This window comes from Sinocyclocheilus anshuiensis, unplaced genomic scaffold, assembly GCF_001515605.1.
Source record: "Sinocyclocheilus anshuiensis isolate Anshui unplaced genomic scaffold, SAMN03320099.WGS_v1.1 scaffold122, whole genome shotgun sequence".
Taxonomy (NCBI): domain Eukaryota; kingdom Metazoa; phylum Chordata; class Actinopteri; order Cypriniformes; family Cyprinidae; genus Sinocyclocheilus; species Sinocyclocheilus anshuiensis.
The window spans coordinates 461,146-477,817 of NW_015544153.1; the positions used below are offsets into that span (position 1 = coordinate 461,146).

General features: G+C 38.1%; 2 protein-coding genes across 3 annotated transcripts in view; one reads left to right on the plus strand and one right to left on the minus strand.

Annotated features, from left to right (window-relative positions):
• LOC107695212 (A disintegrin and metalloproteinase with thrombospondin motifs 10-like) overlaps positions 1 to 1,913 on the minus strand; it is a 37,151-nt gene extending 35,238 nt beyond the window's left edge. Inside the window, exons 1-3 of the mRNA XM_016495029.1 lie at positions 1,905 to 1,913; positions 1,322 to 1,481; positions 455 to 657 (exon numbers count right to left, since the gene is read on the minus strand). Of these exons, the coding sequence (XP_016350515.1) occupies positions 455 to 657; positions 1,322 to 1,481; positions 1,905 to 1,913 (372 nt within the window). The remainder of the gene's footprint in view (positions 1 to 454; positions 658 to 1,321; positions 1,482 to 1,904) is intronic.
• A 13,200-nt stretch (positions 1,914 to 15,113) lies between these two features.
• The window catches only part of LOC107695253 (tyrosine-protein kinase ZAP-70-like), a 16,462-nt gene continuing 14,903 nt past the window's right edge, over positions 15,114 to 16,672 (plus strand). For both annotated transcript variants that reach the window (XM_016495065.1, XM_016495064.1), the window contains exon 1: positions 15,114 to 15,320. The gene's annotated coding sequence lies outside the window, so the exon portion shown is untranslated. The remainder of the gene's footprint in view (positions 15,321 to 16,672) is intronic.

A 16,672-nucleotide genomic window follows, 5' to 3' on the forward strand; every position in this document is an offset into this window, starting at 1 on the left:
ATGGCCTGGATAGGTCAAACATCCTCTGAAGATTCACTTAGTCTGTGGGACATTGCAGACTGTTCATTTTAGGTCTTTGTAAGGCTCTCAATTAACCGGCGAAGAGTTTAGCACAATGTCCGAACAGCTTTCTTCCATAAAAAGACAGCAACTAGAAACCAGGGGCAGTCAAATCCCAAATAAGCACCAAAAAATGCAGAACCCATATGATAGCTTTGTGAGGAACAGATCAAAATCTAAAATCTTTTGAAAATTTTCATGACTTGATGAATCTTTCACATTCATTGTATGGAAAAGAGCAGCTTGGACATTCTGTTATAAATAACTCCATGTGTCCAAGGAAAAAAGAAAGTGATATGGGTTTTCAAAAAACATGAGGAGTGACAAGATTTTAATTTTTGTGTCAACTATTCCTTTAAGCATGCACACAAGAACAAGGAGAGTTGAAGCTTACAATATTCATGACAGCCAGAATGTACTGTTCGATATCGCGACGGCCGTGATAGCTGACCATCATCTTGTCGGCCACCACGAGGGTTTCGACGTAGCGCTCTCGACTGACAGAACGCTTCAGTGGTAACTGGCCCCGTCCCATCTGGTTGGGTGAGGGCTTTATTGTTCTCTGCCACCATCCATAGCTCTTACCAGGCTTCTCATCTAAAGAGAAACAGCCACAATGAGCAAAACTCTGTAGTTACAGTTTTTATTAAAATCTTGTGATGAAAAAAGTGCCTTCAATCCAGAACTTAATGCTATTTTACAAATACAAAATCCTTCTAGCGTAACTTCAAATTGTGAATGAGCTGACTTTGGATTAATTACTTTCAATAAGGTAGTTATGTTAAGTTTACCTATAAACCTGGCAGTGTCCCAAATAAGTTAGATTTGGTTAGCATGAAATGTAAATTCATCTTTTTTTCTAAATGAATTCTTTGAGCTTCTGATGAAAGGGCAAACTTCTCTCTGGTGACGTATGCCAGACTTCTCCAATCATTTAGTGTGCTTAAACCCCACCTCTTTCTTATAATCGACTACGTACAAGCTCGTCATTCAAATCTGCCTCCATTCAATGCACAACCGATGGACAGAAGCAAATTCCTGCCCATCATTTTTCAACAATCTGTTTCTCTCAGATGTATGTCACAAAATGCGTGAAAATATCAATTTCTACTTCCATTATAATGACTTTAATGTTATGATTAAAACGGGATACCATACATACTGAAAGACCCCATGAAATGGGTTGGCGAACACAATTTTCTCTTGTGAGTTGATGCTTAAAATGTTTAAAAAACATCTTCATGGCCTTTTTAGTTCTTACCAATGACTCCACAGGACTGGTCCATGTTTTGGTATCTTAGAGATGACCGTTTGTACACCACATGGGGGTGCCCTTCTCTGCCATCCTCATTAGTGATGTTTTTAGCAGAAACCAAGGGTTCGATAAGGTACTCCTCACCTCCAGCCACAATGACCCCTTGCTGAAAAAACACAAGAAACCATAGATTCAGATTAGCATGAAGGGTCTGACATTGAAATGTATGATATACTTTTGCTTGCATGTGAAAAAACAAAACAGTTGGCTTCCCTGGGCAATCTGATTTTACACGCTAGATACATTGAAGTCCCTGACAAGATCAAATCATCCCATCATTAGTCTCCCCTATAAAATAATGAGCTTGTGCTAGGCTAATAATCCTGGATGAAATGGGAACTCATGGAGGCTGGCCAAAGGATCTTAGAATGTTTCATTGTTTCCTCTCTTCATCTCTCTCGGTCACACTTTTCAAGTCCACATAATCCTGTAATGTGCTTAGTGATGCTCTTGTGGACACACTGAGCATTCCCTGGTGAATTTAGTCATGCTACTCTGATCACCAATAATTAACCTGGAAGTTTCTTACCGCCTTCATGAGCAAGCTTAATCCTCCATTGTATTTACTTGTGTTGGTGCACACACGATTAAAAATGGATAAATTATCGACCAGGCCGGTCATGTATTAGCACCTGTGATGCCAGGTAGTTGAATCGCCCAATACTGTATCCAGGATGTCAGATGGCATTTATCAGAGAGATTTAACAGTATACTCAAAGGGTCTGGATAAACAAGCATTGGTCTTGACTTTGCAATCTGTTTACGCAGGTGTATTACCAGCTCAGGCAAGTAATGAGCAAGCCACAGCATGCTGCTTGAAACTAAATCCATCATTATTCTCCAAAACACCTGTTTTTAGAGTTGAGCTTTACACCAGCTGGGAGAGACAGACTTTAGATACACCTGCCCATTTCTAATGTACAGGGGAGCCACGACAACTCACTCGAGTATAGAAAGAAAGTGATTATGTTGTATAATACATCAAAGTTTGATTAAAAGAGTCAATTTAAAGGCACAATATGTACGATTTTTTAATTAAAATATCCAAAAACCACTAGAACAGTGTTCCTGCTTCATTCTACTACGGTAATAAACCATTAGCTCATCCATCCTAGCTCATGATTTCTGACCGAGTCCCATGATTCCACGCATCATCAAACTACGCCTTTGTCTATTTGTTTATTTTGAATACGTGCCCTCTAGCGGCGAAAATTACATATTGTGCCTTTAAGTGAGAATCCGTTTGCAGTGCAGTCCGTGTGCGTGCGGTATGCAGTGCAGAAGCAGAACGGGCTCATTGTGCTTTCACAGGTTTGTAGTGCGCTATGATCCGCGGCTATTTACCACAATTATTTTGATTTCAAATCATACCAGTAGCCTAAAATTTTTATTTAACTTGAAGATCACTTCATGGGGGCTGCCATACTGAGGTCACATGACCAGGCCTAGATGAAATCGGCACACTCTTTCCACATTTTCTGCACCGATTTTAGGGGAAAATGTCTGAGGAATTCTGCAAATTGGATTTAAATATGGAAATCTGTGGGAGTAAAGAGGAACTAAGAGTATACAAGACACTTATTGCTAGCAGAAAGCATAAATAAAAAAGCCTAAATATGTAATGAATACTAAACAACGTTTTAAACTAACACGCAAGGCATGAGGGATGTGAAGGAATTTATGCCTCTAGTTGTCGGTATCACTCCAAGACCATAAAAAATTACTAAATGCATTTTTAAGATCCAAACAAGTGAGAATTGTTAACTCAAATCAACAATACATACGTAAACAAAAATTTTAAGCAGATCACTGTCCCTTGGGGCCCATGTAAAGAGCCTCTGGTTACTAACAAGGATTTTATTCAGTTGCAGTTATGTACTCTGACCGTGTCAATTGCCGAACAAAAGAGTTCACAGTGAAACCATTGAATAGACCACAGAGAAGAAAAGCAAGTTAGTAGCCCAAAGACCAAGGGCTGCCTGTTGCTATGGAAATCCTGAAATTGTATACTTCTTGTTCCCAACAGTGGGCCTAGAGATTAATTGTTTAAATTCGGCATTTGAAAAACTACACCCAAGGGGCGGAGATTGGCAAAGAGACAAACATCCTGAAACCAAACCAAACCCTTTTATACATTCAGATGTGAAACAAGGTTTGTTCCATTGGTTTGTATACTCCATCCTGCCAGTTCAAACACTGTGAGCGGGGCAACAGCAATGTCTCATTTGTTTGGGTCCAGCGGCATGAAGATGAGACTTGTATGTGACCTTGATTCAGCTTGTCTTACTACTTTCCGTAATCTCTCAGAGCTGTAGAAAATTTACATCAGCAGACGCACCATATGACTTATATTAACTGTGGCATTGTGTATGGCAAGAGAAGGACAAGTAACCTTAGAGAATACAGTCCATTTGATTAAGCCTTCCATAAGGAGGGAATAAAGGCTCAAACCAAGTGCTGAAATGATAAAAGATCACATCTTTCCCTCCTCACAGCAGTTACTCAGACTGGGCCACTTAATAAGACTGTCTAATTAGTGAAAGAGCTGCTGCTTCTGAGCCCCATATGTGTTTGCATGGGGCTTTTAAAACCTGCGCAGACTTAAGATAATCACCGGACCAACAGAAGAGCTCAACAGATGAGGTCCGTCCTTTTGATTAAATTTAAGCTCACTTCTGGTTTTATACACCCTATCCAACAGTAAATGCTCTCTGGGTTTAAAAATTACAATCAATTGTAAAAGCAATCAGTGGTTGAGTGGTTTGGAAGTAAAAAGGAAAAAGAAAAGTAAAAAGTTCAGGATTACTTTTAGGACTGAACATGCAAAATAATGTACTTTTTACAATTTACACCATAAGTCATTACTTATTTTGTTACTTTATTTAATAACAAATACGATTGAAATCATTCTCACAATTAGAGTTTATGCATTATGTGTGACAATGGTTCTACAAGTAAGCGACATGAAGTGACAAAACTAGATTGCTTCTATTATAAACAACGAAGATGTTTAAACTGCAAGAAGGACACATATATTCAGGTGTAAAAGTAAAACATACTACTCTAAATAACAGCCTAATAACTACAAAAAAAAGAATGAAAATAAAAAATTAACTAATAAAACACTTGCAAGGCATAAAGAGAGAGCCTAAGCCAAATAACAACATGTAATTTTTATTATTATTATTATTTTCATTATTATTAAGCATAAAACAACGATGTAACGTATTCACATGCTAGGATCAATCTGACATTAGAAGTCATTTTTAATGCAAATTTTGGAAATTTTATCTCAGTGTTTCCATTGAGAATTTTTATGTGATCTTCCAAAATTCACATAAACACACAGGGATATAAACTCTTAACTACAGTGATAAAAATTCAGCTAGTTTGAACGATTTTAAGTAACACAATTGGCCTCAAGTTGCTCTAGAGGGGCCATCCGTGTACTAAAACTGTACTTTAAGTTTCTGCGAATTAGCCAAGCATAAAGGTAATCTAGCCTTTCTCTATAACTTGAATCCAGACAGTCTCAATAACTGGAGTCAGGGGCACAGCTGGGTTTTATGTCAAAGCATGAAAGCAGAGCTCAAACTGTACCACACGCCTAGCCCTCTGACCGCCATCAACCGGCACCATCTTAAATAAACATAAGGCCCACAATTGATGGAAGGGTACTCCCTGCCCTTACACCTACAGGGTGCACCGATCCTCCAGAGCCTTTGATGTGTCTTTAATCTCAACAAGGAACCTGAGAGGAGGAGGATGCCTGTGTTACTTCCCCATAAACTCCTTCACCATGGACAGAGCCCCATTAAAAGAATAAAGACTTCACTTTTGATTCAAACAAACCACCGTCAGGAGCCGCCCAGGGTTTGAAAGTTTATTTTCGAAGGTTAAGGAGAACAACCTTTAATTAGGACCGTGCGGGAAACTAAAGTGAACCCCTCCCCCTTTTTTAACCAAAGTTTTCCTGTGGAAACCGGGCTGGAGAAAGAGAGAGAGAAGTCTCTCCACCTTTCCCAGATGTGCAACAGCTGCATCAAGTCAACGAGTGCACCCAGACTTGCAGAGGAGAAAACTCTTCCCTATGCCAGGCTGAGAAGTCAGTCTTTCTTGAACGGAGGCCCTGTCAGCGACTCAAAACCCATCCATATCCTGTTTGTGTACCGTCTGCCACACTGCTATTTGGACTACAAGAATTAATTATATGCCTGTGGTGACCGTTCACTGCATGTGGTGAGATTATACATAAACTCAGTGCTCTGCTTTAATAACTGTACGCTACATGATGTAACACTGGTTATGGGAGGGAAAAGTGTGTTATTAAGCTATTCATAGGCCAAAAAAATTACGTTTTATAGCAACTACGGCTGGTCTGCAAATTTGTCCCATCCGCCTTTTGAATAAACACACAGAAACTCAGCCAGACACGCTCATACGCTCGTCCTGAACTGGACAGACAATGAAATTATGTCAAATCTACATGCTTGAACATGTTCTTATTATGTAACTTTTTTTCTCTTTAAATCTTATATATTTGAAATGACTTAACAGGATTAGTATGTTGCAGGAATGTACATTTTGATGTAGGATGTCTAAAAGGTGCCTCATGTGTCACTAATTGTATGAAAGGAGACAGTGGCCGGTTTCATGGAAAGATGGGTCATCGAGTCTGGCTGGCTCTTGTGATGGCTAACTGACGTCACAGTGCATCTGTTCCTGGTTGTCTAAATGGTTTGTTACTGTTCAAGGCTCGAGACTAACAATTCATTCTGTTTTACGCTTTGATGATCTGCTGCATCCATTGTGCAACATGAAACGGAAAGTTTATCAGGTAACTTCTACTGCAACAATACGTGTGTTTAAATGCACTTTAAAAGTTGATTTCAGTCTTACTAAAGTAATAATTCGTCTTTATTAGTAAAATTGAAATAGTAGTCCATTTTGCTAATTATGAGATATTGCTAATTATGTTCAATATAGTTTTTCAGTGGCCGATACAGGCACGTTACCATTCAGAAATATTTTTTTTTAATACTTTTATTTAGCCAGGATGCATTAACTTGATCAAAAGTGATCAATTTCAAAGTAATTTTATTTCAAATAAATGTTTATTTTTTTCATCTTTCATTTCATCAAAACATCTTGAAAAATACATCAGTATCACCATTCAGTGTCATCAGTATCATGGCACAGCATCATGGTTTCCACAAAATATTAGGCAGCACAACTGTTTTCAACATTGATAATAATAAGAAACTGAGCAGCAAATCAGAATATCAGAATGTTTTCTAAAGGGTCATGTGACAAATATTCAGATAAATTCAGCTTTGCTGACACGGGAATAAATTCAATTTTAAAATATATTAGAAAAGAAAACATCTATTTTAAAGTGTAAGAATATTTCACAATATTACTGTTTTTACTGTATCTTTGAGCAAATAAATGCAGCTTTGGTGCGCATTAGAGACTTCTTTCAAAACTTTTGAACGATACACGAAGCAGGATGGCAGCAGCCCCCTTTAATGCACTTTATCGGCAGCAAATGGTGGCCAAAACGAAATGAACACTTATTTTTCACACCATTTACTTAAACTTCATTACAATTAAACAATCAGGAATCTCACCTTGAGACTGAGCAAACTCCTCAGGACTCCAACTTTCTGCCACTCCACGGGCAACCATGGCGATGATGCCAACGAAGGCCAAACTCCTCCACACCGTTTCCATGGTTACTACAGCAAGCTTCAATGCGGTGCCCAGCCCTCTGTCCCAACATGTCTTCTGCCCTCTGACGGCCCCACGCTCACCAAAGTGACGCACAGAATTCTGGAGCCATGGGGGCTTCACTTCTATGTGGATCCTGACACTTCGCCTCTTGGGGTTGGAGGTGGAGGATGGGCAGTTCTAAGATGTGTACAACCGGGGATCATAAATATGAAGAGCCTCCCTACTGAAAAACAAACATGTTAGATAGATGCAAAAGAAAAGAAGAACAGCGAGTTTCTTGGCTAAATGGTTCCTCTCTGACTGACCGGTCAAACATATTGCCTTGGGAGGCTGTTGTTTGCATCCTGTTGCTAGAGCTAATCAATCATTCCTCCTTTCACATTCAAGAGGAAAGGGGAAAAGTGCTTTCTAAACTGCGGGCCGCTGTTTCTCTTCACTCTGTCCTTCACCAGAAGAGTGCAAAAGAAAGGAAAGCATTGTGGGGTCAGGAGGCCAATCTGACGTCTGGGGCCGGCTATAAAACAAAATGTCCTAATTTGAGAAATACTCAGGGACTCGTGTGGCACCACTGTTTCTAATGGGACACAATGTGAGAGAGGCAGCCATAGGCTGTGTTAGGCTATGTAATGCATACTGTTGTTCATACTGTATAATGCCTACTATTTTTGATCGTAGTATGCGAGTGCACACACAACATAGTTGTCATGTTACATATATACACACACACACACACAAAATGTATTTAGATTAGTTACATTTAATTATTTAGCAGATGATTTTACCCAAAATTACTTTTTTTAATCAACTCAGAAAACTGGTTATTTTTGCAATTTACTATAGAAATTAATGTAATAATCACATATAAAGTAAAGAAAATACATTGTTGTAAAAACTGTGGTTGATATTGCCTCTGTCACACTGGAAATGGAAGGTTAATTTTAGGTTAAGTGCATTGCATTGTGGGATAACATCTTCCTTGCAGTGTGATTTGATTGTATACTGCACTTTCATTGGTCTTTCACTTTCCACACTTTCATTCAAATGTCATGCATAAAGAAAAATTGCATATTTTGCTCAGTATATACATTGCATACTGCAAGAATAATATGAGTAGTGTGTTATTATGCCATTTCAAACATGGCAATGCACAAGTTTGAGACATTTTTCCATGTTCTTTATCAGCAAAATGATCAACATCAACAAAAGCTATTCTACCTCCTTTGCACACTCCTTTTTTCTTTCATTATCTATTGATCCCTCACTCCATGCTTTCTGGGAAGAGGTAGAAAGAGATGCCATACAAGCTCCGATGGGTGAAGAGAAACCAAGTGCAGACAAAGGTAATCAAGAACAGATGGGAAATGATTTGGCAGCATAAGGATACAAGTTGCCTCTTGAAGAAAAAAAGGATGAACTCAAACTCAAGAAAGAAAGGGTAAAAAATTTTGGAGGGGTTAAAGGAGGAGGAAAGGGAGAAAATTTGGGAAAGGGTGGGAGAAAGAATATAGAGTTTTTACATTCATTTGTCCATCAAGGATAACTATTTCTGACTAGTACCACAAAAAAAAAGACAATGGCCAAAGAAGTGTGTGTCTGTGTGTGTGAGGGAGCTTTGTCTAATTTCTACGGAAAGACTGTTTTGGAAAGCTATTTGAAACCACTGTGTGAAACTCATCCAAGATTTCTGTTGCCACAAAATAAGCCATGTTAAACTGCCTGACAATATTCTACATTCTCCTCCATTAAAAATCAAACACTCTCTGTCTCCATTGAAAAAATAGCAGCAACAAATAGGTCAGGACCCAAAAGTGGCCTCAGAGGCTGATGCTGGTTTTAAGTTCCCTTCATTTCCTATGGGCTGCATTGAAACAGCTTAAGTGCAGCAAGTAATCTTAAAACACTAAGAGGTCTTTGTCCCCTACAAATAGTGATGGACTACATGCCCCTGTGCTCTCCACACCCTTTCAACCCTCCAGGCTTTTTACTGTTATTTCCTGCTTGGCAAAGCCTCTTTACTTGCATTACCTCTTGTTAGAGTCTTGTTATATTGTGAAGTTACCAGACTGAGATCGGTGGTTTTCATCAAAACACTGTCTTATCTAAATCTTGCCAAAGAAGGTCACGAAGTGTCATGAACTATGTGGCTTTGAGGCTTGATCAACCCAAAAGGCCAACATTATGTTATAATACGTGTTGGGAACTGAAAATTGTTAGTTTCTTTTCTATTTTTAGGGTAAATATTTCTCACAGACTGTATGCGTTCAACAATATATTGTACTAAAATACTTTCTCTGCACTATTTATTCAACCATGCCACAACAACGATACTGAATCTACAGTGCAAAATAGACAGCATGACCAGTGTTGTCTGTTTCCGGAATGAGTAAATCTTTTGAGGCATTTATTTTCAGTGAATCAAAAACCTACAGCACAACCAGTGTAAACCAATTCCCAAACAAATCACTCTAATGATGACTTGGTTCTTTTTGGTAAATCAAATGAATAAATCAACAAAATGGATACATTTTTATTTGCTTAATACACAGTTAAGGCATGACCAGTGTTATATATGTAGTTACAGTGCAACTAGTGTTATCCGATTGTAAAACGAATGAATACTTTGAGCCGTTTCTTTTCAGTGAATCAAAAACAAACAGCACAACTTCCTGAATGAAAGACTCTAATGAGTTGGCTCAAGATAAATAAATAAATGAATAGTTTGCTGGTTATTTGCTATATTTGTTATATCTATGTATAGTCATGGCCAATTGAAAGAGTCATTAATGGAGTCATAAATGGATTCAAAAACATTAAAAGGAATCAGAATCATTAAATTCTTATCCCCATTATATAAAACAATATAACAGAAATTGTGTAAATAAGAGGAAATAACTAAACTTTTCCAGTGAATGATTCACTTGTCCATCTGCAGTCTGTTTTGTGATAAAAAAAAAACACCGGCCTACAAAGCAGGACAAGGAGCTCAAGACACAGGACGACATGACCCCGTAAAGAACATCTTCTCCAAAAAATCAGCTGTGGCCTTGAAGGAGTTGAACTTCATAATTGGCTGCTCTTGGGGCAAATCAAGAACGAGAAGCATCTGCGAGCTACACTAAATGTGACATGAAATTTCAGGAAGGGCCTTGTAAACTGTTAGCGAAGACATGAGGTACAAGAATATGTGTGATCTGAGATGGCAAGAAGCATTTTGTGCTTTCAGACTACTCTTGAGACGGGGCGCCATCAGGCACGAGTAAAACTCTGATAATTAAACCCATATGACAGACTGAATGTGAAGCCCGCTCTGCAATGGAGAAATCTTGGGTCTCAATCCTCAATCCTGGAAACTAGGCAGTCTCTCTCCATCTCCATTTGGATGACATACGAGCAGAAAGCCTCCTCACTTAAGCCTGACACTGCACTGTAACAGTACGAAAGAGCCACAGACCACTGGCCTTCACAAACACTGTCTTACCCACTCACAACAAGACTTGATTTACACAAACCAGAGGATTCAAACTGGGAAAGACCCCAAAAACAAAAAGCTGGTGTATCAAACTTCTCAATTCATTTTCCGCTCGCTCTTTCAAACAAACAAAAGCACAAACAAGAGAATTAAGATAATGATCACCAATGCACTGTCAGCAGAAGTGACTTATGTAACAACCGGTAATGAACTCTGAATCCATCAACGGAGACCACAATGTGAGAGCTATTCATGACCGGCTGTGGAGCATGAACATTTTAGTCAGCTCACAAACCACACACCCCTGAACCAGACAGATTTTACTACACCAGCCCTATAAACCCATTTTGTTTTCCCTTGAAAAAAAACAATATATTGTTTATTTAACAGCCTAAACAATGAGCCTCTTCAGTTTTCTTACGATGTTCATGGTGTTCACCAGTAGAGGGTGGTAGTCTAGTGCAGGGGTTTTCAATCTTTTAGATGTCACAGACCCCCAAATATGATCATCCTTGTGTGAGAGACCCTCATGCTAAAATTCAAAAGGCAGCTATATTTTAATGTATAGACGAATAGTATATTGTGTATAGTATATTACAAATACATGTATAATTTCTATCATTTCTACATTACATTGTTGTTTTTACTCACTATAGTACTGTACTGTTTGTATTATCTGTTAATGTATTATTTGTTTATTTAAATCTTTTGTTATTTATTTATTTAATTTTAACTTACTGATTTTTTTTACACAGTTTTTTTTTTGGTTCAGTTTGAAAACCCCTGGTTTAATGGATCAACCAGTGATAACCCAAAGATTTAACCAAAGCATTTGGCAGCTCCAGGAAGAACAGCAGATTTCCCACACTATTAGACCAATGAATTTCCATGATTTTCATGTATTAATTTCCATTCCAATTTCAAGACCTGGAAACTTTTTTTTCTTTTTCTTTTTTACCTGATATTTACTGATTTTCCATAAGTGTGGGAACCATGGACCAGTTCTTGTTACTTTAGATAAAAAAGTTCTCTGCAAATCAAGACGCTCTGCGAGTAACCATCGTAAATAACAAACATAAGTCTATGTCTGATATCAAAGTCTAAATATAAGACTTGTAGTTTCCAGCAGCTACCCCAAGCTCGCCAAGCTCTCTCCATCACAGGTAGATGCACACGGACAGGCATGGAGTTGCTCCAGGAGAAGCGCTCGCTCTACCTCAGCGGTTCCCAAACCTGTTCCTGGAGGTCCCCCAACAGCACCCATTTTGGATGTCTCATCTGACACACCCATTTCAATTCTTGGAGCCTCCACTAACAAACTGATGAGCTGAATCAGGTGCGTTTGATTAGGGAGACGTCTAAAATGTGTATTGTTGGGGGGCCTCCAGGAACAGAGTTGGGAACCACTGCTCTACCTGACAGGAAGCAGGTCTCCTGGGCGTCCTCGTTGCCAACTTACGCATTCAAACTACATAATTTATCCAACTTTCAAACGGTTATGTCTCGAAAAGCCAAATGGTGGAGTATTATGCTTGTATAATAACTACATATTTCATGGGGGAGACTGTTGATCTATAATTCTTCTTCTTTTTTTGTCTACCAGTCATTCCATTTGATAGCAGCTGTAATCAGGCATTAATGGAAATATTACAAGCGCAGATAATTTATTAAGTAGCCTAGGAAACTGGATGCGTTCCTCAGAGACGCTTGGCAAACCCTTCGACTCTGAACCCCACAGACAAAAGAGAGATTTCTGCTTTCTGCTAGAGTGATCACCAGCTGGTCTGACAGCGGTGCTGCCTGCCTGCATCATTTTAGATTCATATAACTGCATGTAACAAACTGACAGCAGAACAGACATGCATATGTATCCCTAAAAGGTTTGCATAAAAAATTAGAATGATAATAATGCACGGTTGCAATACATTCATTTGCATTCTGCTATAACATAGGTATAAAAAAACAATGACTTGACAACGACCTTACCGTTTAATTTGTCCAGGAACGGGCAATTTGGCGACCCTGAGATTTGGAGACCCTGAGACCACCGTCTGTTTTTTCTCGTCCTCCTTCAACACCACGTAGCTCTCTGCCACATACTGAGATGAGCCGGTGGACTGTGCTCTGGTGCTGCGTGGTTTCTCTGCTTCCTTCTGTCTCACGGCTGAAGAGAGGAACTGAGTTCGGACTGCGCTTTGGTGATGTCCGATTCGTGACCGAATCATTCTTTTGAACAGGTTATTTTTAGGGATTCGATTGAGCCGATTCACACACGGTAAGGTAGACGCGTCTCACACTGGTGATTGATTACCTTAAGTAGGCTAATAATAAACATAATTTAAAATCATAATTATTATCCTTCATTATTCCCAACCTACTTCATTTTGAACAGTTTAAATAAAAGCGACAAAATTAGGACAAACTTTAACAGAAACAAATTGGAAATAATTAATACATTAAAAGTGCAGCAAGCCATTTTTATGGAAAGATGAGCAGAAATAAGTGAAAAATATAACGGACATAGTCTAACTATCCTGAGATATCACGCCTATCTGTGACAGTCGTATGTAACAGTAAAATGTCAGTAGGCTACTCTGAATTCAATGCGGTTTACGTGAGTTTGGAGGGTGCAAAATGCTTACTAGCTAGGCTACTTGGCCTACACGTCCTAAAAGGAAAAGGAAAGCCGAGGAAAACAACGACGAGATTGAATGTCGGTAAAGCTTTTCATCGTTGGAGAGAGTTAAGAACTTTAATGCGGATGAAAGATGACAAACTTGACAGGTAACGCCAAAACATTGTTTTTTAACGGCTCTGGTAACGCTAAAGCGCGAGGTTGTGGAAAAAGAGGCGTGTCTACTTCGGTGCCAGACAGTGTATAAATCCAATTAAAGAGGAAAACCTGCTGATTCAGATAATACCAGTTCTATTAATATGTATTAGCATATTCATTCGTTATTTAATATTCATTAGCATGGTCGCTTATTAAATTACGATCCAATAATGAATATGGTGCTTTCTTACCTCAGAATGTCCTATAAATTATTTATATTTGTAACAAAGGACGTATAATTTTTACTCTCATGGCTCAGGAGGAATGTCAGGAGAAATCTATATTAGCCTAGTAATTTCTCCGTGTGGCTCATTTCTAGTTGTTAAACTAATGGTGTTACAACGAACACTTCCTGCTCTCCCCAAAAAACACAGCATTTGACGCAAATCTTTTCGAATATCTCTACAACTTCCGAACACTTGGTGGCAAACAAGAGCATTACAGAACAAACGTAAAACGCCACGCGGCGACTTATTCTTGGAACAGTTCGAATCTTTTTTGAAAGCTTAATTTGAAACGAACCGTCCGAGCGAATCGATTCTTTTAAATGAATCGGACTTCCCTATGCTGTAGCGCTTTCTGCACAGCGCTCATTTGCAGGAAGACAGCCTCTGAACGCAGGGAGGAGCCACCTCGAAGAACAATCGCGCTCTGTGCGCCGTCGCACCGTTACATTCGTGTCGTCAACAGTTATGAACCCTCAGAGAAACATCTCACATAGAAATTAAGAACAGGGGTGAAATAAAATGTTCTTGTCGGGTTTGGGTCTAAGAGAAGAGGCTCTTTTAATCTAAAATAACATAACATTGAAGTATCAAGTTGATACTTCATGACATTTCTTAATCTTTTGGGAACTTATTATGAACACAATTTTAACTTGTTAAACATTTTCAAAAGGGTTCTGTTTTAGGTCACCAAGACTCTAGGTAAAAACATCAGTAAATGCAAAGTATATTCACATAGCCTACGACATACTCCAACGTACTCCAATAATATTTGTTTTATTTACAACTTAGAAAAATCATGTTTTACAGTGAATATTGGAAAACAGTTACATTTCTTTTAAAAAGTGTATGTTGAGGAGAGAGAAAAAACAATTAAAACCTCAATCATTTCAATCAGTCAAATGTTTTTATTAGGTCCAAAAAAAAAGTATTAAAAAAATTTAATTAGAGAAAATAATTTGGTAATTATTATTAATATTATTATTATTGTTATTATTAATTATTATACACGTAAGACATTAGGGGTCTTCGGGGACCCAAACATAAATACACTAAACAGACTCAACAGAGCATGAGGTAAATTAAGTTCTGGGTCTGGCTTTGATGTTTTCCAATTTCAAGATTTATTTTATTCTTTTTGTGTGCGATGATAAAACCATTTATTGATATTTTCTTCAAGAGAGTTTTCACTGTGCACTGCTCCAAATATATGTCTCAAATGTCTTAATGGGTCCCTAAACCAATTGAATGCAAACATTTCTTCTAACTGTTTTAGGCATTAGTCTGCAGCACAGCTTTTCAAAGCATTCAGCAGTTACATCCCAAGACTTGGGTGAGAAAGTAAGTTACAGTTTCTGAGAAGCCCGAAGGGAATGCAAATTTGAGTGATTCGAGCAGCCCACACAGTTCACCTGTGTGCATATATGAAACACATACAGAGACCCATACTCGCACATAAGTTCACACGTTTTCTCTCAAGCTCACACACAAACACACACACACACAAACTTGGCAAGCAGAAGCCATCTAGCGTACAAGCCAGATCAGAGAGCTTCATCACTTCGGCAGACTAAATACATATAACTCCTTCACCAGAACATCCATGTCGTGTCTCCACTCTTTTTTTCTCACTCTCTCTCTTTTTCTTTCTATCTCTCTCTTCCTGGATTTCAGCTACAGGCCACGGTGAGTGTTTAATAAGATTATTCTGGCTTTTTTTTTTTTTTGGCTCTGGCTGCCAAGAACCGTCTGTTCTTATCTTATCCTGAGGCAAATTCACAACCTTTCAAGGTCGATCAAAATGTCAGACATGTAACGTGCAAATGATAAGACATATTAGCAAATGAATGTTCAGAGGTCAAATACCATACAGACACATAACCATTACATTAAATTAAGATTGTAGATATCAGCCTGATTTGTAACATCTTGCTGGCATATATGTATGAATGTAAAGCAACACTTATGAGGGCTGTCTGAGCAGATGTTGCGTGTTGTAAAGAATGTTCTTAACACGGGAAGTCAAGTGTGCAATTTTCAAATCTTATCTTGAAGTTGCGTAGTCTACATTTATTTAAATAAATGTTAACAATAAAGCACTGCTAATGCTGGTATCATTTTCCCAGGTTGAATTATTATCATAAATTATTGTTTTTGAGTAGAGTTTATGACTGCCAGCATGGATCCAAATTGTAGCCATGTGCAAATATATTATGCATTTGGTCAGTTTATACTTTTTACGTTCATTTTATTTCGCAAATGTATATAAAATGTACATAATATGCAATCGGAAGGTTAATATGTGTCTCTGCAAATATAAAATAGCATCACTAGCACCACAGAGTAGCACAAAATTCATCTGTGGCTTCAGAGACAAAGATAAAATTTATTGAACTGCAGAACAGGTGCAGAAGATCTGCAAAGTTTCAAATGCTGTTCATTTGTTTGAACCAAATGTGCAATTGTAATTTTTAAGTACAGAGCACCATTTTAATACTAAATTAACAGGTAAAGAATTTTAAAAGATTGTATATATATTGTGTTTTTGACAGTTAAATATTCTTACACATTGAGAGTCCCATTATTTTAATCATTTTGCTCAATTTATGTCATAGCACAAAACAGGTGATAATTCTATTAATTCTGCTTGTTTGAAATTAATGTTTACCAGAATTCATTATTTTTGCACTATGTGGTACACTGAATCACAAGTAACTCAAAGGTTTCACTGCTCTAAGTTTGGTGGCAAGAATCCAGACAGTTTCACTGCCCAAATGCCCATGAAATTTCAGTGGTCCTTTGAGACCATCTAAATATGGGCACAAAATCATGAAAAGTTGGACAAGAAAAAAAACAAGAAAAAAAACAAAGTGAGCAGTCTCAAAAGGGCAGGGGTCAAATAGCCTTTTACATAGAGGAAAAAGAAGGTTTTCATTTCCGTTGTAGGCTATTTTGCCTGTCTGAACAAAGTTAGTTTCCATTCAAGACAGTTGAGTTTGGGTCTATGGACATAAACACTGTGAATATTTTAGGTGTCA